A 17,667-nucleotide genomic window follows, 5' to 3' on the forward strand; every position below is an offset into this window, starting at 1 on the left:
AAACAGAACATACAACCAAAAAATGTTGCCCTCGTTCTATTGATTTCAATATGTAATGATATGAGTGATTAACACACAAGTGTTGCGTTAATCTTACTGCGTTGGTGACCCACCTCAATCATAAAGCAACACTTCAAAGTGTGACTAGTTGTCTTCTACAAGTTGTCCACTACCAGTGATATAAAATTCCCAGGTTCCGTGTGGTTTTTGAGCTGTGCTAGTTTTAACAGAATGTCCATCCTGATTTTCCGCCTTCTCTCTCTATTGATTTCAATGTGAAATTGATATGAGTAATTGACAAAACAGAGCTGCGTTTCCCTTTCTGTTTTGGCGACCCCCGTATCAAAATCTAACACTCTGAAATATAGCTGACTGTCTCCTGCCGGTTGTCCTCTAACCTGTGAGAAGAGAAAAAATCTCCTGTTTCCATGTTTTGTTTGTTGTTGTGTTAGTTTCAACAGCGTGTAACAACCAGATTTCCACCTAATCAATTTGTGATTTATTGCCGCTTGTCAAAACAATATGGCTTTTGGTGCTTGTACAGTTTTATAAGATGCTTTAAAAAAAGTAATGATGGCTGCATTCTACCTTTCTCATAAATTTCCAATGGTATTGTACTTAATCAGGTAAAAAACTGCTGAATGAGTCCAAAAAAACAAGTTGCAATTGATTTATTTTGACGATATACCAGCAATCACCAAATCAGGTTCGCCCAGCCTAATAAGAGGTCAGTATGTCCAAGTTTAGTGTTCATAGTGTTCAATCTCACCATTTTCACATCTTTCTTGTATTGTCTTTAGATTTAGGTCCCTCTGCAGATTGCAAAGAATTCGAGGGCAAATGGTAAGCACTTAAAATTCTTCTGTAAGACAGTTAGCTAGCTATATGTGTGGTAATACTCCCTCCACAGAAGTGACAGGGAGAGAGATGGACACACACGTTAAGCTATAGCTACAGTAGGTAACAGCACCACTTTATTGTATAGAATAGAAATCCTCTTCCTTTTGGTCAGGAGTTTAAGTCAAACCTGTCATGCTCGTCCTACTGCTATACCTAAATGTGTTTGCTTGTGTTGCATTGCCTTTTTTCTCTGTGTGTGTGTTTTTGGTGGCAGATGACGAGCCAGGCGGGAGCTGAGATACTGGTGGAGAAAGTGGGGAATGCTGGGGTGATCACCCTGAACCGCCCCAAAGCCCTGAACGCCCTCAACATGAACATGATACGACTCATGTACCCCCAGCTCAAGGTGAGCGATAGTTGGTTAACACTGACTAGGCTACCTGTCACTGGGACAGGGGGCAAGGACAGGCAATCATATCAGTCCTGCTGCAAACAATGGCAGCGATCTGTAGGAGTAGTTCATTAAACGTGGCAAATTGTTAAATGTGGCTTACTGTTAAGGCCTCTAGCTACAGAAGGTAAACGGGAGCGTTTAAGGTTGCATTCAGCAAATTCAAATGTTTCAAAACCTGTTTTTAACCCTTTACACTCGTGGGAATTGGCCTATATGGATAAGGATACATTGAAGAGTTTCTTACAGAAGAAATATGAGAAGCATATGCATAACCATGGTTGCAATTGAAAGGGAACAGTTTGGAGATAATGTGAAAATTATTAGGCCAATAGTGAGTACACAACAGTTCACAAGACTGAATCCAAACATTACACTGTTGATTTTATGTACATTTTACATTTACTGTACTTTTCGCTGCGTTTGTTGATAACGAAATCTGAAAACACTCTGGATACATTCAGTAACACGATAAGACTATTCCTGACAAATGTGGGGTAGGTGCAATGGTATTTATTATAATCCTCAATGTTTCATCTTTGAAAATAAATAGTCACCCGAATTTACGGCGTTTTCCTCACTTAGGAAACAAAAAAATTGCAAAAGATGCACAATTTACCGGAAGGGATGGGGGCTCACGTTCAGATCGGCTGTCAGTCAAAACCCGGAGCTCTGACGTCATGTATAGCATGTTACTGTACCGCCGCTACGTTCCAAATGAATTTAGGTTGTTTTTCATTACCCAAATCTGCCAATTCTAACCGTATACGGGAATGAGTGTAAAGGGCTAATGTCAATGGAAAGTGGAACTTGGAAATGCTTCAATGTCTAAACACAAATACTTAGCTTGAATGCGATCTGGTTTACATGGGCATTGCAATGGGCAATGTAACACCTTGTAATGTACCACGTGTAAACTTGGATAGCAGTCAGAATTGACTTGATCCACATAATGTACTCAAGCTGTTTTGAATCTGCTGCACGTTCCATTGTAGAAATGGGAGACAGACAAGGAGACTGATATTGTTATTGTCAAAGGAGCCGGTGGGAAAGCCTTCTGTGCTGGTGGAGACATCAGAGGTAAATAACAGACTGTCGAGAGTACACACGCACACGCATACTCGCACAGTATCTTGATATGTACTGAATATGTCGTCATCTTCCTTTTCAAAAGTGTCTTATCTCTGTGCTTTACTGAGTGCATTTTGTAATCACATTTCTTCCTAGCTGTGACTGAAGCAGGGAAGATAGGAGATGCTCTTGCTAAGAACTTCTTCCGTGAAGAATACATCCTGAACAATACTATTGGTACGTGTCCCAATCTCGCCTCTTCCAAGATTCTGGTAGAGGGGAAACATTTTAGAACAAACAATATCCCTGTGTATTACAAAACGTTTGGTGAATCTACAAGGACAGACCATTGTTGTGAATCTACAAGGACAGACCATTCTCTGATGAGACCAGTTATGTTTAGTATTTTGGGAGCACCAGTTTCTCTCCTTTTGGCTATCTGTTCTGTTTTGACTTATATTTTATTTGATCTTTTAAGGAACATATCAGAAGCCATATGTGGCCCTTATTGATGGGATAACAATGGGAGGGGTGAGTATCTTAAAAAAAAAAAAAATTGGGTTAGAATTTTTGGCCCAGATCACCAAGCATACAGATAGATGACATTGCATGTTATTGCTGTGGTGCATGTTTTCACCACAAGATGGCGACATGAGAGGGCACGATTAACACGATTTCCTGGGATCAGAGGGGCAGGGATGTTGTGTGGTCCTGGTGGTCATTCTGTCACGGCAGCTTGTCTCTGTAATCTCTCTTGGAGGGAAAAAAAATGATGGAACAAAATAAAAACATAGGGGTAGGAAGGGAGGGCCTCTCAACCCAAACGCGGTTTGGCAAAACCCAACAAAATGGCAAATGGGTAACCGGTTGGTTCCCAAACTAGAATGGGTATTTGAATATGCTGTCATTTCGTGAATATCATGTCCCTTTTTGTATGCAGAAATAAAGTGAGAATGCTAAGCCTTTGAGCCATTGCCTGTGACCCAGTTTCGGGTTTATTTGAAATGACAATGTACCACAAACAAGGACAGATTTTTCCTTTGGTGGAAAACACTTGTACTGTGCGTGCATTAGACTACCGTTAGACATATGTCTCTCTATTATGCGTGGGAATAATTTTGAACCGATTTTCAAAATGATATCACTTTGAGCTGGTTTGCTGGTGTTTTTACAGTATTTCATTTCCCCCCAAAATAATAGATATTATTTGTATGCATTTTTTTTGCTCAGGAAACTTGGGAGGCCAAATTAAGTCACCCACGGGCGCCAGTTGCTCTAGAGTATAATTTGTCCCTATAAATTTACATCACCCTTGTGTGTTTGCAAACATTACTGCACCAGGGCGAGGTGAGCCATATTGGTTGCAGAACATGGGGGAGTTCTCATAGACCGGCAACAAAAAAGCCTCTCTTTACATGTAGCTTAAGAGTGCATTTCACACTACTTTGGGATTATAATTGAATTTTAAGGCTCGTATGAATGTTGACCTTAATATAAGCTTTGTGTCATCATCGCAAATGAACTGCATTATACTTGCACTTCAACCCGTAAAATGGCTCTTTGGCTAGCTTTGCTACTGCCTAGGTCAATGAGCGTTAACATTCTAGCTAACAACTGCTGCATCCAAAATAGGTATTTTGCGATGATATCAACCAAACATGATCTTAGCGACTGTTCAAGCAATAATCGTAAGCGTATGAGAAGTAATACCTACGTAAATCTAGGCTGTTGAATGGGCACAGATAGCGATGAGGGTCTTTCAAAAAATTGAGAGCATCAGTGCCTGAGGTCAGTGTGTCTGTACTGAAAAAGGGCCTATGGCTGAAGATTAATCTTTCATTGTGAGTGGTAATACACCGACCACCCTGCAGGTGTCAGTCATATGCTTTACATCCTGTTGTCCTGACCAGCTCCTTTTATTGTGAATTGATACCTAGCTGGGCTCTCATTGGTTAGGATGAGAAGTGGCGTAGACCAGAGCATGTTGCTGCCACTTGTTTTTTTTCTTTCATCCTCCTGTTAGACTCGCTTGGAATGGGAATGAATACCTTGTTGTCCTGCAGTTTGCTAGAGGAGGAGAGACACTAGCTAGAATTACACAGATGGTAATCATACCCTGAGCTGATGCCTAAGGCAGTCAATACAGCCATGAAAGCATACCGTTATCGGTCTTTCTGATATTAGAGTACAAGCCACTCCATCTTTTTTTTATATATGAGTAGATTGTTTTGGAGTATAGGACTATAGAATGTCTCACTTATACGTACGTACCTTGTTGTAACAACACATTTCGATCCACACAGATCCTTGTGAAGTCACGTCTGTAATTCTACAGTAGTGCATTATTTTGCCCAGCCTGTCACTAGAAGTGATGTATGATGGACGAGACACTGTGACAATAGTCCCACCCAGCTGTCAGACTGTCAGCTGTGTGTCGCCTCCTCTTCCTCCCTGGTCCCTGCCCATCTTCTGTGTCCTGCATGTTTCACGGCTGCCCACCAAGGTCTCTGAGAACAGACGAGATGCGTGTGTCTATCGGGTTCAATGGTGTCGTGTGTTTGTTCTCGGTATCCCTCTGGCAGGGTGGAGTCACAGAAAGCTGTGAAAAATCTCTCACACACACACACACACACACACACACAGATATGTCAATGTTCTTGTGGAATATGAAAGGGTTGGACTCAGGCAGGCTACGTTCAGATAACTCTCCTTGTGCAGGGTCAGACTTAAAACAAATCAAATCAAACTACTTATCACATGCGCCGAATACAACATTTGTAGACCTTACCATGAAATGCTTACTTACCAACAGTGCAGTTCAAGAAAGAGTTTAGAAAATATTTACCAAATACGCTAAAGTAAAAAATTATAAAAAGTAACACAATAAAATGACAATAACGAGGCTATATACAGGGGGTACCGGTACCGAGTCAATGTCGTGGGTAAGGTTAGTCAAGGTCATTTGTACATGTAGGTAGTGGTGAAGTGACTATGCATAGATAAACAGCGAGTAGCAGCAGTGTAAAAAAAACAAATGGAGGGGGGTGGTCAATGTAAATAATCCGGTGGCTATTTTGATTAATTGTTCAGCAGTCTTATGGCTTAGGGGTAGAAGCTGTTGAGGAGCCTTTTGGTCCTAGACTTGGCGCCCCGGTACCGCTTGCCGTGCGGTAGCAGAGAGAACAGTCTATGACTTACTCACCAGTAAGGGGCGCTCCTTGGAATCTTCTGTGGATTGAGAAGTCCTCTAAAGTATGTTTTGCCCTCAACATCACTATTGTTTATACTTGTTTATACTACTTATACTAGTGCTTCACTTTTGTTCACTGCATATTTCCATGGGGGTGAAGGTATGGATGTCTAGCGATAGACGACTGGGAAAAGGCATAAATTCAGTGGTTGGATGGTGGAAAGCAGTAGTTTAATGGAAGTTTTAAGCCCTGTCCGATCAGAACCATCTGTCCTGAATAAGGGCTTGATTTATTGCCCTTTCAGATTTTTAAGGGTGTTCCCACATCTCGGTCTAACGCAGCAAACAAGGACTACCTGTTGGCCTAATCAAACACAACAAAGCCACTGGGCTAGGCTATACTGACACAATTTATTAGCACTGTTAACCGATGAAACTCCATCCAGACACCTCACACCTCTTTTCACTAAACATTGCCTGCCTATCACAAAACACACTTTCAAATAGGGTTTTCACAATTTCACCTGATCCCTGCATTTGGAAGACAGTATCGGTCCTCACTTTTCCACAAAATGCAATCCATTGAATGGTCCTTTTGGAAAAGGATTGTTGACATACATTTGTATCTGAAAGCATAATTGAAAAATAATTAAAGTCAGTATATTTGTGACATTTTGGCCTTACCCAGGCCTCCTTTAAGACTCCATAATGTTTAGTCTGTAAGTGCTACGAGGTAGATATTGGTGTCGTATTGAAGCTTTACTGCTTGCTCTTCAATATGAGTAGTATTTTTTTCCCTTTGTTTTATGTTAATTTTTGAATATAGAAAAATATAAACATGAATATTGGAAAAACAGACTGTTTTGACAAATGATTCTATATATTATTGAACATAATATACTTTACGGGCGTATCAAAGTTCCAGAGTGCTAGTTTTAAAGTTATGGCCCATTGTATACATACAAATTGGAATAGTAGGCAGCCCTCCTTTTTACTTGAATCATTGCACATTCTGCAAATCACCAGCAGAGGGTGATCATTTTTTGAATACATTTTCACATTCAATCTGTTGGCAATGCTTACAAATTGGATCATCACTGTAAAAGTAGCAGAAATCCCACTCTATAACTTCGATATGCCCGTACAGTATTTTATGTTCAACAATATATTGAAACATTAGCCAAATCCAAAATGTATTTTTTTTTCAATATTTATGAATCAATGTAAATAAATAAAAAAAATAAAAAATGTTTTAAAGTGAATGGAATCAAAACACTACTCATATTACAGAGCAAGCGGAAAAGCTTTATGTGACACCAATGTCTGCTTTGTAGCACTAATAGATGAAACATTATGGCACTGCATCTCAGTGCTATAGGCGTCACTACAGACCCTGATTTGATTCCAGGCTGTATCACAACCGGCCATGATTGGGAGTCCCATAGGGCGGCGCACAATTGGCCCAACATCAAATCAAATTTTATTTGTCACATATACATGGTTAGCAGATGTTAATGCGAGTGTAGCGAAATGCTTGTGCTTCTAGTTCCGACAATGCAGTAATAACCAACGAGTAATCTAGCTAACAATTCCACAACTACTACCTTATACACACAAGTGGAAAGGGATAAAGAATATGTACATAAAGATATATGAATGAGTGATGGTACAGAACGACATAGGCAAGATGCAGTAGATGGTATTGAGTACAGTATATACATATGAGATGAGTAATGTAGGGTATGTAAACATTATATTAAATGGCATTGTTTAAAGTGGCTAGTGATACATTTTTTTTTACATACATTTCCATAAATTTCCATTACTAAAGTGAGCTGGAGTTGAGTCAGTATGTTGGCAGCAGCCACTCAATGCTAGTGGTGGCTGTTTAACAGTCTGATGGCCTTGAGATAGAAGCTGTTTTTCAGTCTCTCGGTCCCAGCTTTGATGCACCTGTTTTGACCTCGCCTTCTGGATGATAGTGGGATGAACAGGCAGTGGCTCGGGTGGTTGCTGGCCTTGATGATCTTTATGGCCTTCCTGTGACATCGGGTGGTGTAGGTGTCCTAGAGGGCAGGTAGTTTGCCCCCGGTGATGCGTTGTGCATACCCTTAACATGATGCAGCAACCAATATGCTTGAAAATATGCAGAGTGGTACTAAATATGCAGAGTGGTACTCAACATCGTCCTGGTTTAGGGTTTGGCTGGGGTAGGCTGTCATTGTAAATAAGAATTTGTTCGTAACTGACTTGCCTGGTTAAATAAAAATATAAAAAATATGTAACTTTTTGACCAAATTGACATATAAATGGGTTTATAGATTTCTCATCTGTTCTATGTGCGCTATTTCTATGCTTCCAGTTCTTATGTTTCATTTTTGCGTCTTTTACTTTGTTTTGTACACCAGCTGAAAATACATGTTTTTGAAAATATTTCTCACAGTGGTTTAGATGGTACAATAATTCTCTACACTATACTTGCTTGTTTTGTCACATAAACTGGAATTAGGCAAACTATTAGAATTTTTGCAACCGGGAAATGACAGAGTGATTTCTGCATATTGCACCTTTTAAAGAAGGCCTGGGTAACACCGAATTCACAGCTTGAATTTAAAATGGGTTAAATTGAGATGTTTTGTCACTGGCCTACACACAATACCCCATAATGTGAGCGGAATTATGTTTTTAGAATTGTTTACAAATCAATAAAAAATGCAAAGCTGAAATGTCTTGAGTCAATAAGTATTCAACCCCTTTGTTATAGCAAGCCTAAATAAGTTCAGGAGTAAAAATGTGCAAGTTGCACTCTGTGTGCAATAATAGTGTTTAACATGATTTTTGAGTCACTACCTCATCTCTGTACCCCACACAAACAATTATATGAAAGGTCCCTCAGTTGAGCAGTGAATTTCAAGCATGGATTAAACCACAAAGACCAGGGAGGTTTTCCAATGCCTCGCAAAGAAGGAAACCTATTGGTAGACGAAAAAAGCAGACATTAAGATCCCATTGAGCATGGTGAAGTTATTAAGTACACATTGGGTGGTGTATCAATACCAGTCACTAATAATTTACAGGAGTCCTTCCTAACTCAGTTGCTGGAGAGGAAGAAAACCGCTCAGGGTTTTCACCATGAAACCAGAAAGTAAGTCTAACGGCTGTGATGGGGAAAAAACTGAGGATGGATAAACAACATTGTAGGCCTACTCCACAATAGTAACCTAATTGACAGAGTGAAAAGAAGGGCGCCTGTACATAATAAAAGTATTCCAAAACATGTATCCTGTTTGCAACAGGGCACTAAAATAATACTGCAAAAAATGTGGCAAAGTTATTAACTTTTTGTCCTGAATACAAAGGGTTATGTTTGGGGAAAATCCAATACAACACATTACAGAGTACCACTCTGCATATTTTCAAGCATATTGGTGGCTGCATCATGTTAAGGATATGCATGCTTGCAATCGTTAAGGCCTGGGGAGTTTTTCAGGATGAAAATAAACGGAATGGAGCTAAGCACAGTTAAAATTGTAGAGGAAAACCTGGTTTGGTCTGCTTTCCACCAGACACTGAGATTTATTCACCTTTCTGTAGGACAATAACCCGACACACACGCCTAAATATACACTCAAGTTGTTTACCAAGACAACATTGAATGTTCCTGAGTGGCCTAGTTATAGTTTTGACTTAAATCGGCTTGAAAATCTATAGCAAGGCTTGAAAATGGCTGTCTAGCAATGATCAACAACCAACTTTGTCAGAGCTTGAAGAATTTAAAATAGAATCATGTGGAAATATTGTACAATCCAGGTGTGCAAAGCTCTTACAGACTTACCCAGAAAGACTTAGCTGACAAAGGTGACTCTAACGTATTGACTGGTGGGTTTGAATACTAATGTAATTGAATAAACTTACAAAAACTTCTAAAAACATGTTTTCACAGTCATGATGGGGTATTGTATATACATGGGTGAGAGAAAAAAATATGACGTGAAATTCAGGCTGTAACAATTTTGGGGGAAATAAGTGAAGGGGTATGAATACTTTTAATACTTTCTGAAGGCACTGAATGCCAACTTTGATCAATTATTTCTCAATGATGCTTTTACATACAAATGTCAAACACATGTCAACAATCCATCTCCAAAATCATGGTCGTCTTTTGTCCTGGTTTTGTGAGGAATCCCTCTGTAGGTGTATTCTTATGGTTGCATTTCATGCCCTTAACCCTTGCTTTTACCCCTTGTTTGATGTGCTTGCCTGCAATGTTCACCTCATTTGGATTTGTTCAACCCGTGTCCTCTCTCGCCTACTTTTCAAAGGTTACCGAGAAGAGGCAGAGAGGGACGTGGACGGACAAATGCGCTTGAAATGAGTGTGAAATTAGATTATCCTTCTCCACTCGCTTGTCATCAGGCAAATTAGATTTACAGGGGCGTATCCCGAAATAAAATTAAGTTTGTTGTTCGAGACACTTTATAGATTAAATGATAAGTAGCATATTTTTCTTTAAACGTGTGCATGGTTTTCTTCTCCGACAAAACAAAATCTGATTCAAAGGGGGTGTGGCAAAGGACTCCGGTAGGATACACATTACTGCCCTTAACAAAAGGTGGCTGTCAAGGAGAGGAGGACACGCTTCCATTTGCATCTCCTCAACCACCTATCTGTTTCTGGGTCACAGAGGAGAGAGGGGCTGGGGGACAGGCTTTTGCCCAAATGAAAAGGCCATATAGGCAAAACAGTAGAGGAAGCAAAACATTTAAATGGGATTGAGCCTTTGATGTTGCAGCAACATGCATTATCTTCTGTTGATGATGATAATGTGCTGATGTAGTGTCAGGTTGATTCGCTACTGCATGTGACAATTGATCTTAGCTGACGCTCGGTATTGGATCGATAAAGCGTGATATTTTTGGCTTTGAACTGCTTGTTTTACTAAGTCTGCATGATTTTTCAGCAGTTCTCTCGACATTTGTTCATTCAAATTTTTATTAGGATGTGGAGGGGCTGCTGGTGGCTGCCAGACGTTGTAGTCTATCAAATCAGCCATTCTTCCCAAACCTCCAGATGCTTTTTCTGGAACGGTTCGCATCCGGATGTTCGATTAATCTCTTAGTGAGGTTAAATAACAGTTCCCAATACTGGGTCATAGTCATAAGGGCACGCAACGAAAAATGTACAGTTGAAGTCGGAAGTTTACATACACTTAGGTTGGAGTCATTAAAACACGTTTTTCAACCACTACCCACATTTCTTGTTAAACAATCTATAGTTTTGGCAAGTCGGTTAGGACATCTACCTTGTCATTTTTCTAACAATTGTTTACAGACAGATTATTTCACTTATAATTCACTGTATCACAATTCCAGTGGGTCATACACTAAGTTGACTGTGCCTTTAAACAGCTTGGAAAATTCCAGAAACTGATGTCATGGCTTTAGAAGCTTCTGCTAATTGACATCATTTGAGTCAATTGGAGGTGTACCTGTATTTCAAGGCCTACCTTCAAACTCCGTGTCTCTTTGCTTGACATCATGGGACAATCAGCCAAGACCTCGGGGAAAAGATTGTAGACCTCCACAAGTCTGGTTCATTCTTGGGAGCAATTTCCAAATGCCTGAAGGTACCACGTTCATCTGTACAAACAATAGTACACAAGTATAAACACCATGGGACCACGCAGACGTCATACCGCTCAGGAAGGAGACGCGTTCTGTCTCCTAGAGATGAACGTACTTTGGTGCGAAAAGTGCAAATCAATCCCAGAACAACAGCAAAGAACCTTGTGAAGATGGTGGAGGAAACCGGTACAAAAGTATCGATATCCACAGTAAAATGAGTCCTATATCGACATAACCTGAAAGACTGCTCAGCAAGGAAGAAGCCACTGCTCTAAAACCGCCATAAAAAAGACAGACTACGGTTTGCAACTGCACATGGGGACAAAGATCGTACTTTTTGGCGAAATGTCCTCTGGCCATAATGACCATCGTTATGTTTGGAGGACAATGGGGGACCCTTGCATGCCGAAGAACACCATCCCAACCGTGAAGCACGGGGGTGGTAGCATCATGTTGTGGGGGTGCTTTGCTGCAGGAGGGACTGGTGCACTTCACAAAATAGATGGCATCATGAGGGAGGAAAATTATGTGGATATATTGAAGCAACATCTCAAGACATCGGTCAGGAAGTTAAAGCTTGGTTCCAAATGGGTCTTCAAAATTGACAATGTCCCCAAGCATACTTCCAATGTTGTGGCAAAATGGCTTAAGGACAACAAAGTCAAGGTATTGGGAGTGGCCACCACAAAGCCCTGACCTGAAACCTATAGAAAATGTGTGGGCAGAACTGAAAAAGCGTGTGCGAGCATGGAGGCCTACAAAACTGACTCACTTACTTACACCAGCTGTGTCTGGAGGAATGGGCCAAAATTCACCCAACTTATTGTGGGAAGCTTGTGGAAGGCTACCCGAAACGTTTGACCCAAGTTAAACAATTTAAAGGCAATGCTACCAAATACTAATTGAGTGTATGTAAACGTCTGACCTACTGGGAATGTGATGAAAGAAATAAAAGCTGAAATAAATCATTCTCTCTACTATTATTCTGACATTTCACATTCTGAAAATAAAGTGGTGATCCTAACTGACCTAAGACAGGGAATATTTACTCGGATTAAATGTCAGGAATTGTGAAAAACTGAGTTTAAATGTATTTGGCTAAGGTGTATGTAAACTTCCAACTAAAACTGTAAATGAGAATTTCTTATTGGACAAGTCCATGTAGTCCCTCCGTGTTTCATAATGAACGCATCCCACTTGTAGTGATATGTCTGTGTCTGATTAGGATGAGGCTGCAGAATGAGGAAGACCCCTCAGCCCTTCCTTTGGGACTATATAAAGCCACATGCTAACACAGGGGATCCTTTACTGTGTTATGTTACTTAGCACTGATCCCGTGTTAGCCCCAGGCTAGTTTTCCTTGTGATGTAAAGGCTTACTGGCCCGTGTGCGAAGGTGATGCGGTGATGAATACCAGATGATCTAATGCCACGGCATGACGAATGCCCAACTCCGTTCAGAGGGTAACATTTTAGTGACGTTCTAGCTACATCATCCCAGTTCCTTATCCTGTGTCTGCTGTCGATTATGTAAACAGAGGATGTACAGCTACAGGAAAGACAACATCAGGTTGACATTTTAGTCATTTAGCAGACGCTCTTGTCCAGAGCGACTTACACTTAGTGCATTCATCTTAAGACGGCTAGGTCTTTTGATCATCTTATTAGCAAACCTCTGCCAAGCATGACTTTATAGTCTGAAGGGTGAAATGGGGGATTGACTCATCCTGACAGGTCAGACCGAGAACACGTTCACACCCCACACACAAACTCTGAATCCAAAAACTAGTCGCACTATGAAAGCCACTATTAAATCTATGCCTTACAGTGAAACAGCAAGACCGTGGTTGTGTGAGAAGTGCTTACACCACAATAACGGCTGGTAGAGTGCACTCAGCTCCTTCTCAAGAGTGCGGTACATTTCCATATTTATTGAAAGGCTCTAATATTGTGGGAAGACCAGAGAGGACTGTTCTGTGGCTAAGGCTTGGGAGTCATGGCTGCTCATTGATTGAGATTTGGCCCTGGTTAGTTGTGTGTATGCGATCTTTACCTACCTCCCGGGGGAAAAGCCTTCCATTTCGTTTCTGTAATACTATCTGTGGGTTTCATTTAGGGAGAGTCGGCTCTAACAGAGACCCCTTAGTTTCTCCTCAGGGTATTTCCTTTCATTTTCATTTAGACTCCTGTTGAAAAGACAAGGAAATCCCTTAACCTTGTTTCAGTCATAGTTAGATTAGCCTGCCCCTCTCTCCTGCTTTCATCAGATAATGGAGATGTTATTCCACACAAAGACCAGAGGATTGTAATGAACTGTTGTCAAATCCTGCAGTATTTTTTTACTTCAAAGGGAATACTTAGCAATTGTCTTTGCCTCTGATGCCATTCTAGTGAGCAGTAGGCTACTACAACTTAACTACTAAAGTAAAGATGCAAAGCTGAGTGAAAGTGGAATAAAGAGTCAGATCGGACCCCCCCCCAAAAAGAAAAATCACTACTACCCACATGGATATTTCATTGTGTTTTATGGAGAAGTTTTTTCCTATAAAGGTGTGGAAAAACACACTTCTGCAGGGTATTAATAGCTTTATACTGTAGATGAGAATAACCCAGTGACTCCTGATGAAGCGGTAGAATGTGAGGAACGTGCTAGTCCTGGGCTACACTGTATATTTGACAAGTCCCATGTTCCCAGAAAAACCTGAGTACCCTGGACGTGTAATATGGTGGTACCGATAGATCATGTTGTTCCTTTTACTTTTATGGGTATGATCTCATTTCATGGAATGTTAAACGAAGTGCTTCCCTTTCATGCTTCTTCATTCCGACCAGCAGTTCCCATCGTTTATAAAAAGGCGAGAGATATACGGCCTCAGATTCCATCCTGTTAAGGATTCTCCTTGAACCTTGGTGGGGGAGGGGGGAATCTGCTTTTTCCACTCCCGTCTCCAGAGTCTGCACAGCCATGTCAATGGGTGGTATTTTCCACTTCGGAGGAAAGCCTGGTTAGAGCTGGCTAGACAGACAACTCAAATTCCATCCATTTGTTAATGGCTTCTCTATCTCTGGTGTCCTGATTCGATGGGAATGACTCTGGGAACCAAACAAGGAGCATGTCCTTCAACGGCCATTTACACGCACAACACTTCATAAATAAGACTTACCCTGTACATTCTATAAAAGATTTAATCGGAACTTCATGAAATATAGATTCATACACAATTTCATGCTAGTTAGAGAGGTCAAATATGATGTAGAAGTCCCTATCTACAAGCTAATTTGGTCCTTGTATATAAATCATCCTTCAGTGCGACAGAAATCACTTGACGCTTTAGGCCTTCAGCAAAATGTGATTGATTTGAATTGCTGCAAGGGTGCGTGTTGGAATGTATTGGGAGGAGACGGAGGTATTGATACATTAACCATGACACTTATCACCACTGACTGCTCTATAGACCTACGGTAAAAGATTTCCATCCTCCGGGGACCATTGACTCTGTCAGGGCAGTTCAATCAACTAGTAAAGTTCTGTTTTCCTTACCAAGGTCTCCTCCCATCATCTCGTCATTTCCTCAATGTCATTCTATGCTTTTATTTCCTTAAAGGTCTCCTATACTGCATATCCTACTTTTCTTTGGGCTGCTGCCCCCTCGTGTCCCTGAAGCTACCCCAAGCAGAGTTGACTCAGCTCAAGGGTCATTGTCTGTTGTAGGTCATGCCTGTCAATTGGGGGCTCTCACGTCACATTAGAGCTACATATCTCCCGGTCAACACCATAGAGTCGTCTGTTCAGTTTCTGTTGATAAGATGTTGTTTAATCTGCACTGCCATTTGTCACACAACCCTTAGATTTACCCGGGGTGGTTGGGGTCGTCTATGTGTTTGTTTTGGCTCACTGTTTATTGTTACTGTTAGCCAGCTGCCTGCCTGTCTGTAGTCACGGACTCACTGCAGACTAGACTCTACGTGCTCTTTCACAGACATCATCAATGCAGAGCAGATGCTGATGTGCTCTGTGCACATCTACCAATGTTTTAAATCACCTTTATCGCCAAATAGAACAACTAAAGATTAGATAAGGCTATCCACATCATGTTAAGATTAAGGGAGCTGTGCAGCTGTTCTTAACCAATGGCCATGTATTGTGAACAATGTGCTTCTCTTTTACACTGATCTTTTACTGAGAGGAAACTTGTAAAAAATGAGCTTGGGCTGGCGGCAGTCTCTTTTACCATATAGTACCAGTCAAAAGTTTGGACACACCTACTCATTCAAAGGTTTTTATTTATTTTTACTATTTTCTACATTGTAGAATAATAGCGAAGACATCAAACTATAAAATAACACATGGAATCATGTAGGAACCAAAAAAGTGTTAAACAAATCAAAATATATTAGATTCTTCAAAGTATCCACCCTTTGCCTTGATGACAGCTTTGCACACTCTTAGTATTTTCTCAACCAGCTTCACCTGGAATGCTTTTCCAACAATATTGGAGTTCCCACATATGCTGAGCACTTGTTGGCTGCTTTTCCTTCACTTTGCATTCCAACTCATCCCAAATCATCTCAATTGGGTTGAGGTCAGGTGATTGTGGAGGCCAGGTCATCTAAATCAGCACTCTCACTCTCCTTCTTGGCCAAATAGCCCTCTACACAGCCTGGAGGTGTGTTGGGTCATTGTCCTGCTTAAAATGATTAGTACCACTAAGCGCAAACCAGATGGGATGGTGTGCCGCTGCAGAATGCTGTGGTAGCCATGCTGGTTTAGTGTGCCTTGAATTCTAAATATATCACAGACAGTGTCACCAACCAAGCATTACCACACCACCTCCTCCATGCTTCATGGTGGGAACCACACATGCAGAGATCATCCGTTCACCTACTCTGCGTCTCACAAAGACACAGCAGTTAGAACTAAACATTTCAAATTTTGACATTTAACCCGGTCCAATGCCCATTGCTCTTGTTCCTTGACCCAAGCAAGTCTCTTCTTCTTATTGGTGTCCTTTTAGTAGTGGTTTCTTTGCAGCAATAAGACCCTGAAGCCCTGATTCATGCTGTCTCTGAACAGTTGATGTTGAGATGTGTCTGTTACTTGAACTCTGAAGCATTTATTTGGTCTGCAATTTCTGAGGCTGGTAGCTCTAATGAACTTATCCTCGGCAGCAGAGGTAACTCTGGGTCTTCCTTTCCTGTGGTGGTCCTCATGAGAGCCAGTTTCGTCATAGCGTTTGATGGATTTTGTGACTGCACTTGAAGAAACTTTCTAAGTAATTGCAACGTTCCGGATTGACTGACCTTCATGTCTTAAAGTAATGATAAACTGTCATTTGATAAACGGTCTTTTACCAAATAGGCCTACCTTCTCTATACCAACCCTACCTTGTCATGACACAACTGATTGGGCTCAAACGCAGTTTAACACTTTTTTTTTAGTTCCTACATGATTCCTTATGTATTATTTCATAGTTTTGATGTCTTCGCTATTATTCTTATAGGTCCTGGATGGCAGGAATCTTGGCCCCAGTGATGTACTGGGCCGTACGCACTACCATCTGTAGCGCCGAGCAGTTGTCATACCAGGCGGTGATGCTCTCGATGGTGCAGCTGTAGAACTTTTTGAGGACCCATGCCAAATCTTTTCAGTCTCCTGAGGGGGAAAAGGTGTTGTGCCCTCTTCATGACTGTCTTGGTATGTTTGGACCATGATAGTCTGTTGAGGTGGACACCAAGGAACTTGAAACTCTCCGCCCGCTCCACTGCAGCCACGTCGATGTGAATGGGGGGCGTGTTCGGCCCTCCTTTTCCTGTAGTCCACGATCATCTCCTTTGTCTTGCTCACGTTGAGGGAGAGGTTGTTGTCCTGGCACCACACTGCCAGTTCTCTGACCTCCTCCCAAAAGCCTGTCTCATCGTTGTCGGTGATCATGCCTACCACTGTTGCGTCATCAGCAAACTTAATGATGGTGTTGGAGTTGTGCTTGGCCACGCAGTCATGGGTGAACAGGGAGTACAGGAGGGGACTAAGCACGCACCCCTGAGGAGCCCCTGTGTTAAGGATCAATGTGGCAGATGTGTTGTCTAACCTTACCACCTGGTGCGGCCCGTCAGGAAGTCCAGGATCCAGTTGCAGAGGGAGGTGTTTAAGTCCCAGGGTCCTTAGCTTAGTGATGAGGTGTTCCTTTTGTCCAGGTGGGAAAGGGCAGTGTGGAGTGCGATTGAAATTGTGTCATATTTGGATTTGCCATTGGATGAATCCCGGACCATATTCCAGTCTGTGCTAGCAAAACAGTCCTGTAGCATAGCATCCGCGTCATCTGACCACTTCCGTATTGAGCGCGTCACTGGTATTTCCTGCTTAAGTTTTTGCTTCTAAGCGGGAGTCGGGAGGATAGAATTATGGTCAGCGTCTCTGTGTGTGGAGTAAAGGTCGCCTAGAGGTTGTTTTTTTTCCCCCTCTGGTTGCATTGAGGTAAAACGGATTTAAGT

At 41.5% G+C, this 17,667-nt stretch overlaps 1 protein-coding gene across 1 annotated transcript in view; it reads left to right on the forward strand.

Annotated features, from left to right (window-relative positions):
* LOC139396628 (3-hydroxyisobutyryl-CoA hydrolase, mitochondrial-like) overlaps nucleotides 1-17,667 on the forward strand; it is a 46,033-nt gene that overhangs the window by 5,363 nt on the left and 23,003 nt on the right. Inside the window, exons 2-6 of the mRNA XM_071143577.1 lie at nucleotides 801-843; nucleotides 1,115-1,246; nucleotides 2,287-2,371; nucleotides 2,519-2,599; nucleotides 2,841-2,893. Of these exons, the coding sequence (XP_070999678.1) occupies nucleotides 801-843; nucleotides 1,115-1,246; nucleotides 2,287-2,371; nucleotides 2,519-2,599; nucleotides 2,841-2,893 (394 nt within the window). The remainder of the gene's footprint in view (nucleotides 1-800; nucleotides 844-1,114; nucleotides 1,247-2,286; nucleotides 2,372-2,518; nucleotides 2,600-2,840; nucleotides 2,894-17,667) is intronic.

Source organism: Oncorhynchus clarkii, chromosome 3, assembly GCF_045791955.1.
Source record: "Oncorhynchus clarkii lewisi isolate Uvic-CL-2024 chromosome 3, UVic_Ocla_1.0, whole genome shotgun sequence".
Classification (NCBI taxonomy): domain Eukaryota; kingdom Metazoa; phylum Chordata; class Actinopteri; order Salmoniformes; family Salmonidae; genus Oncorhynchus; species Oncorhynchus clarkii.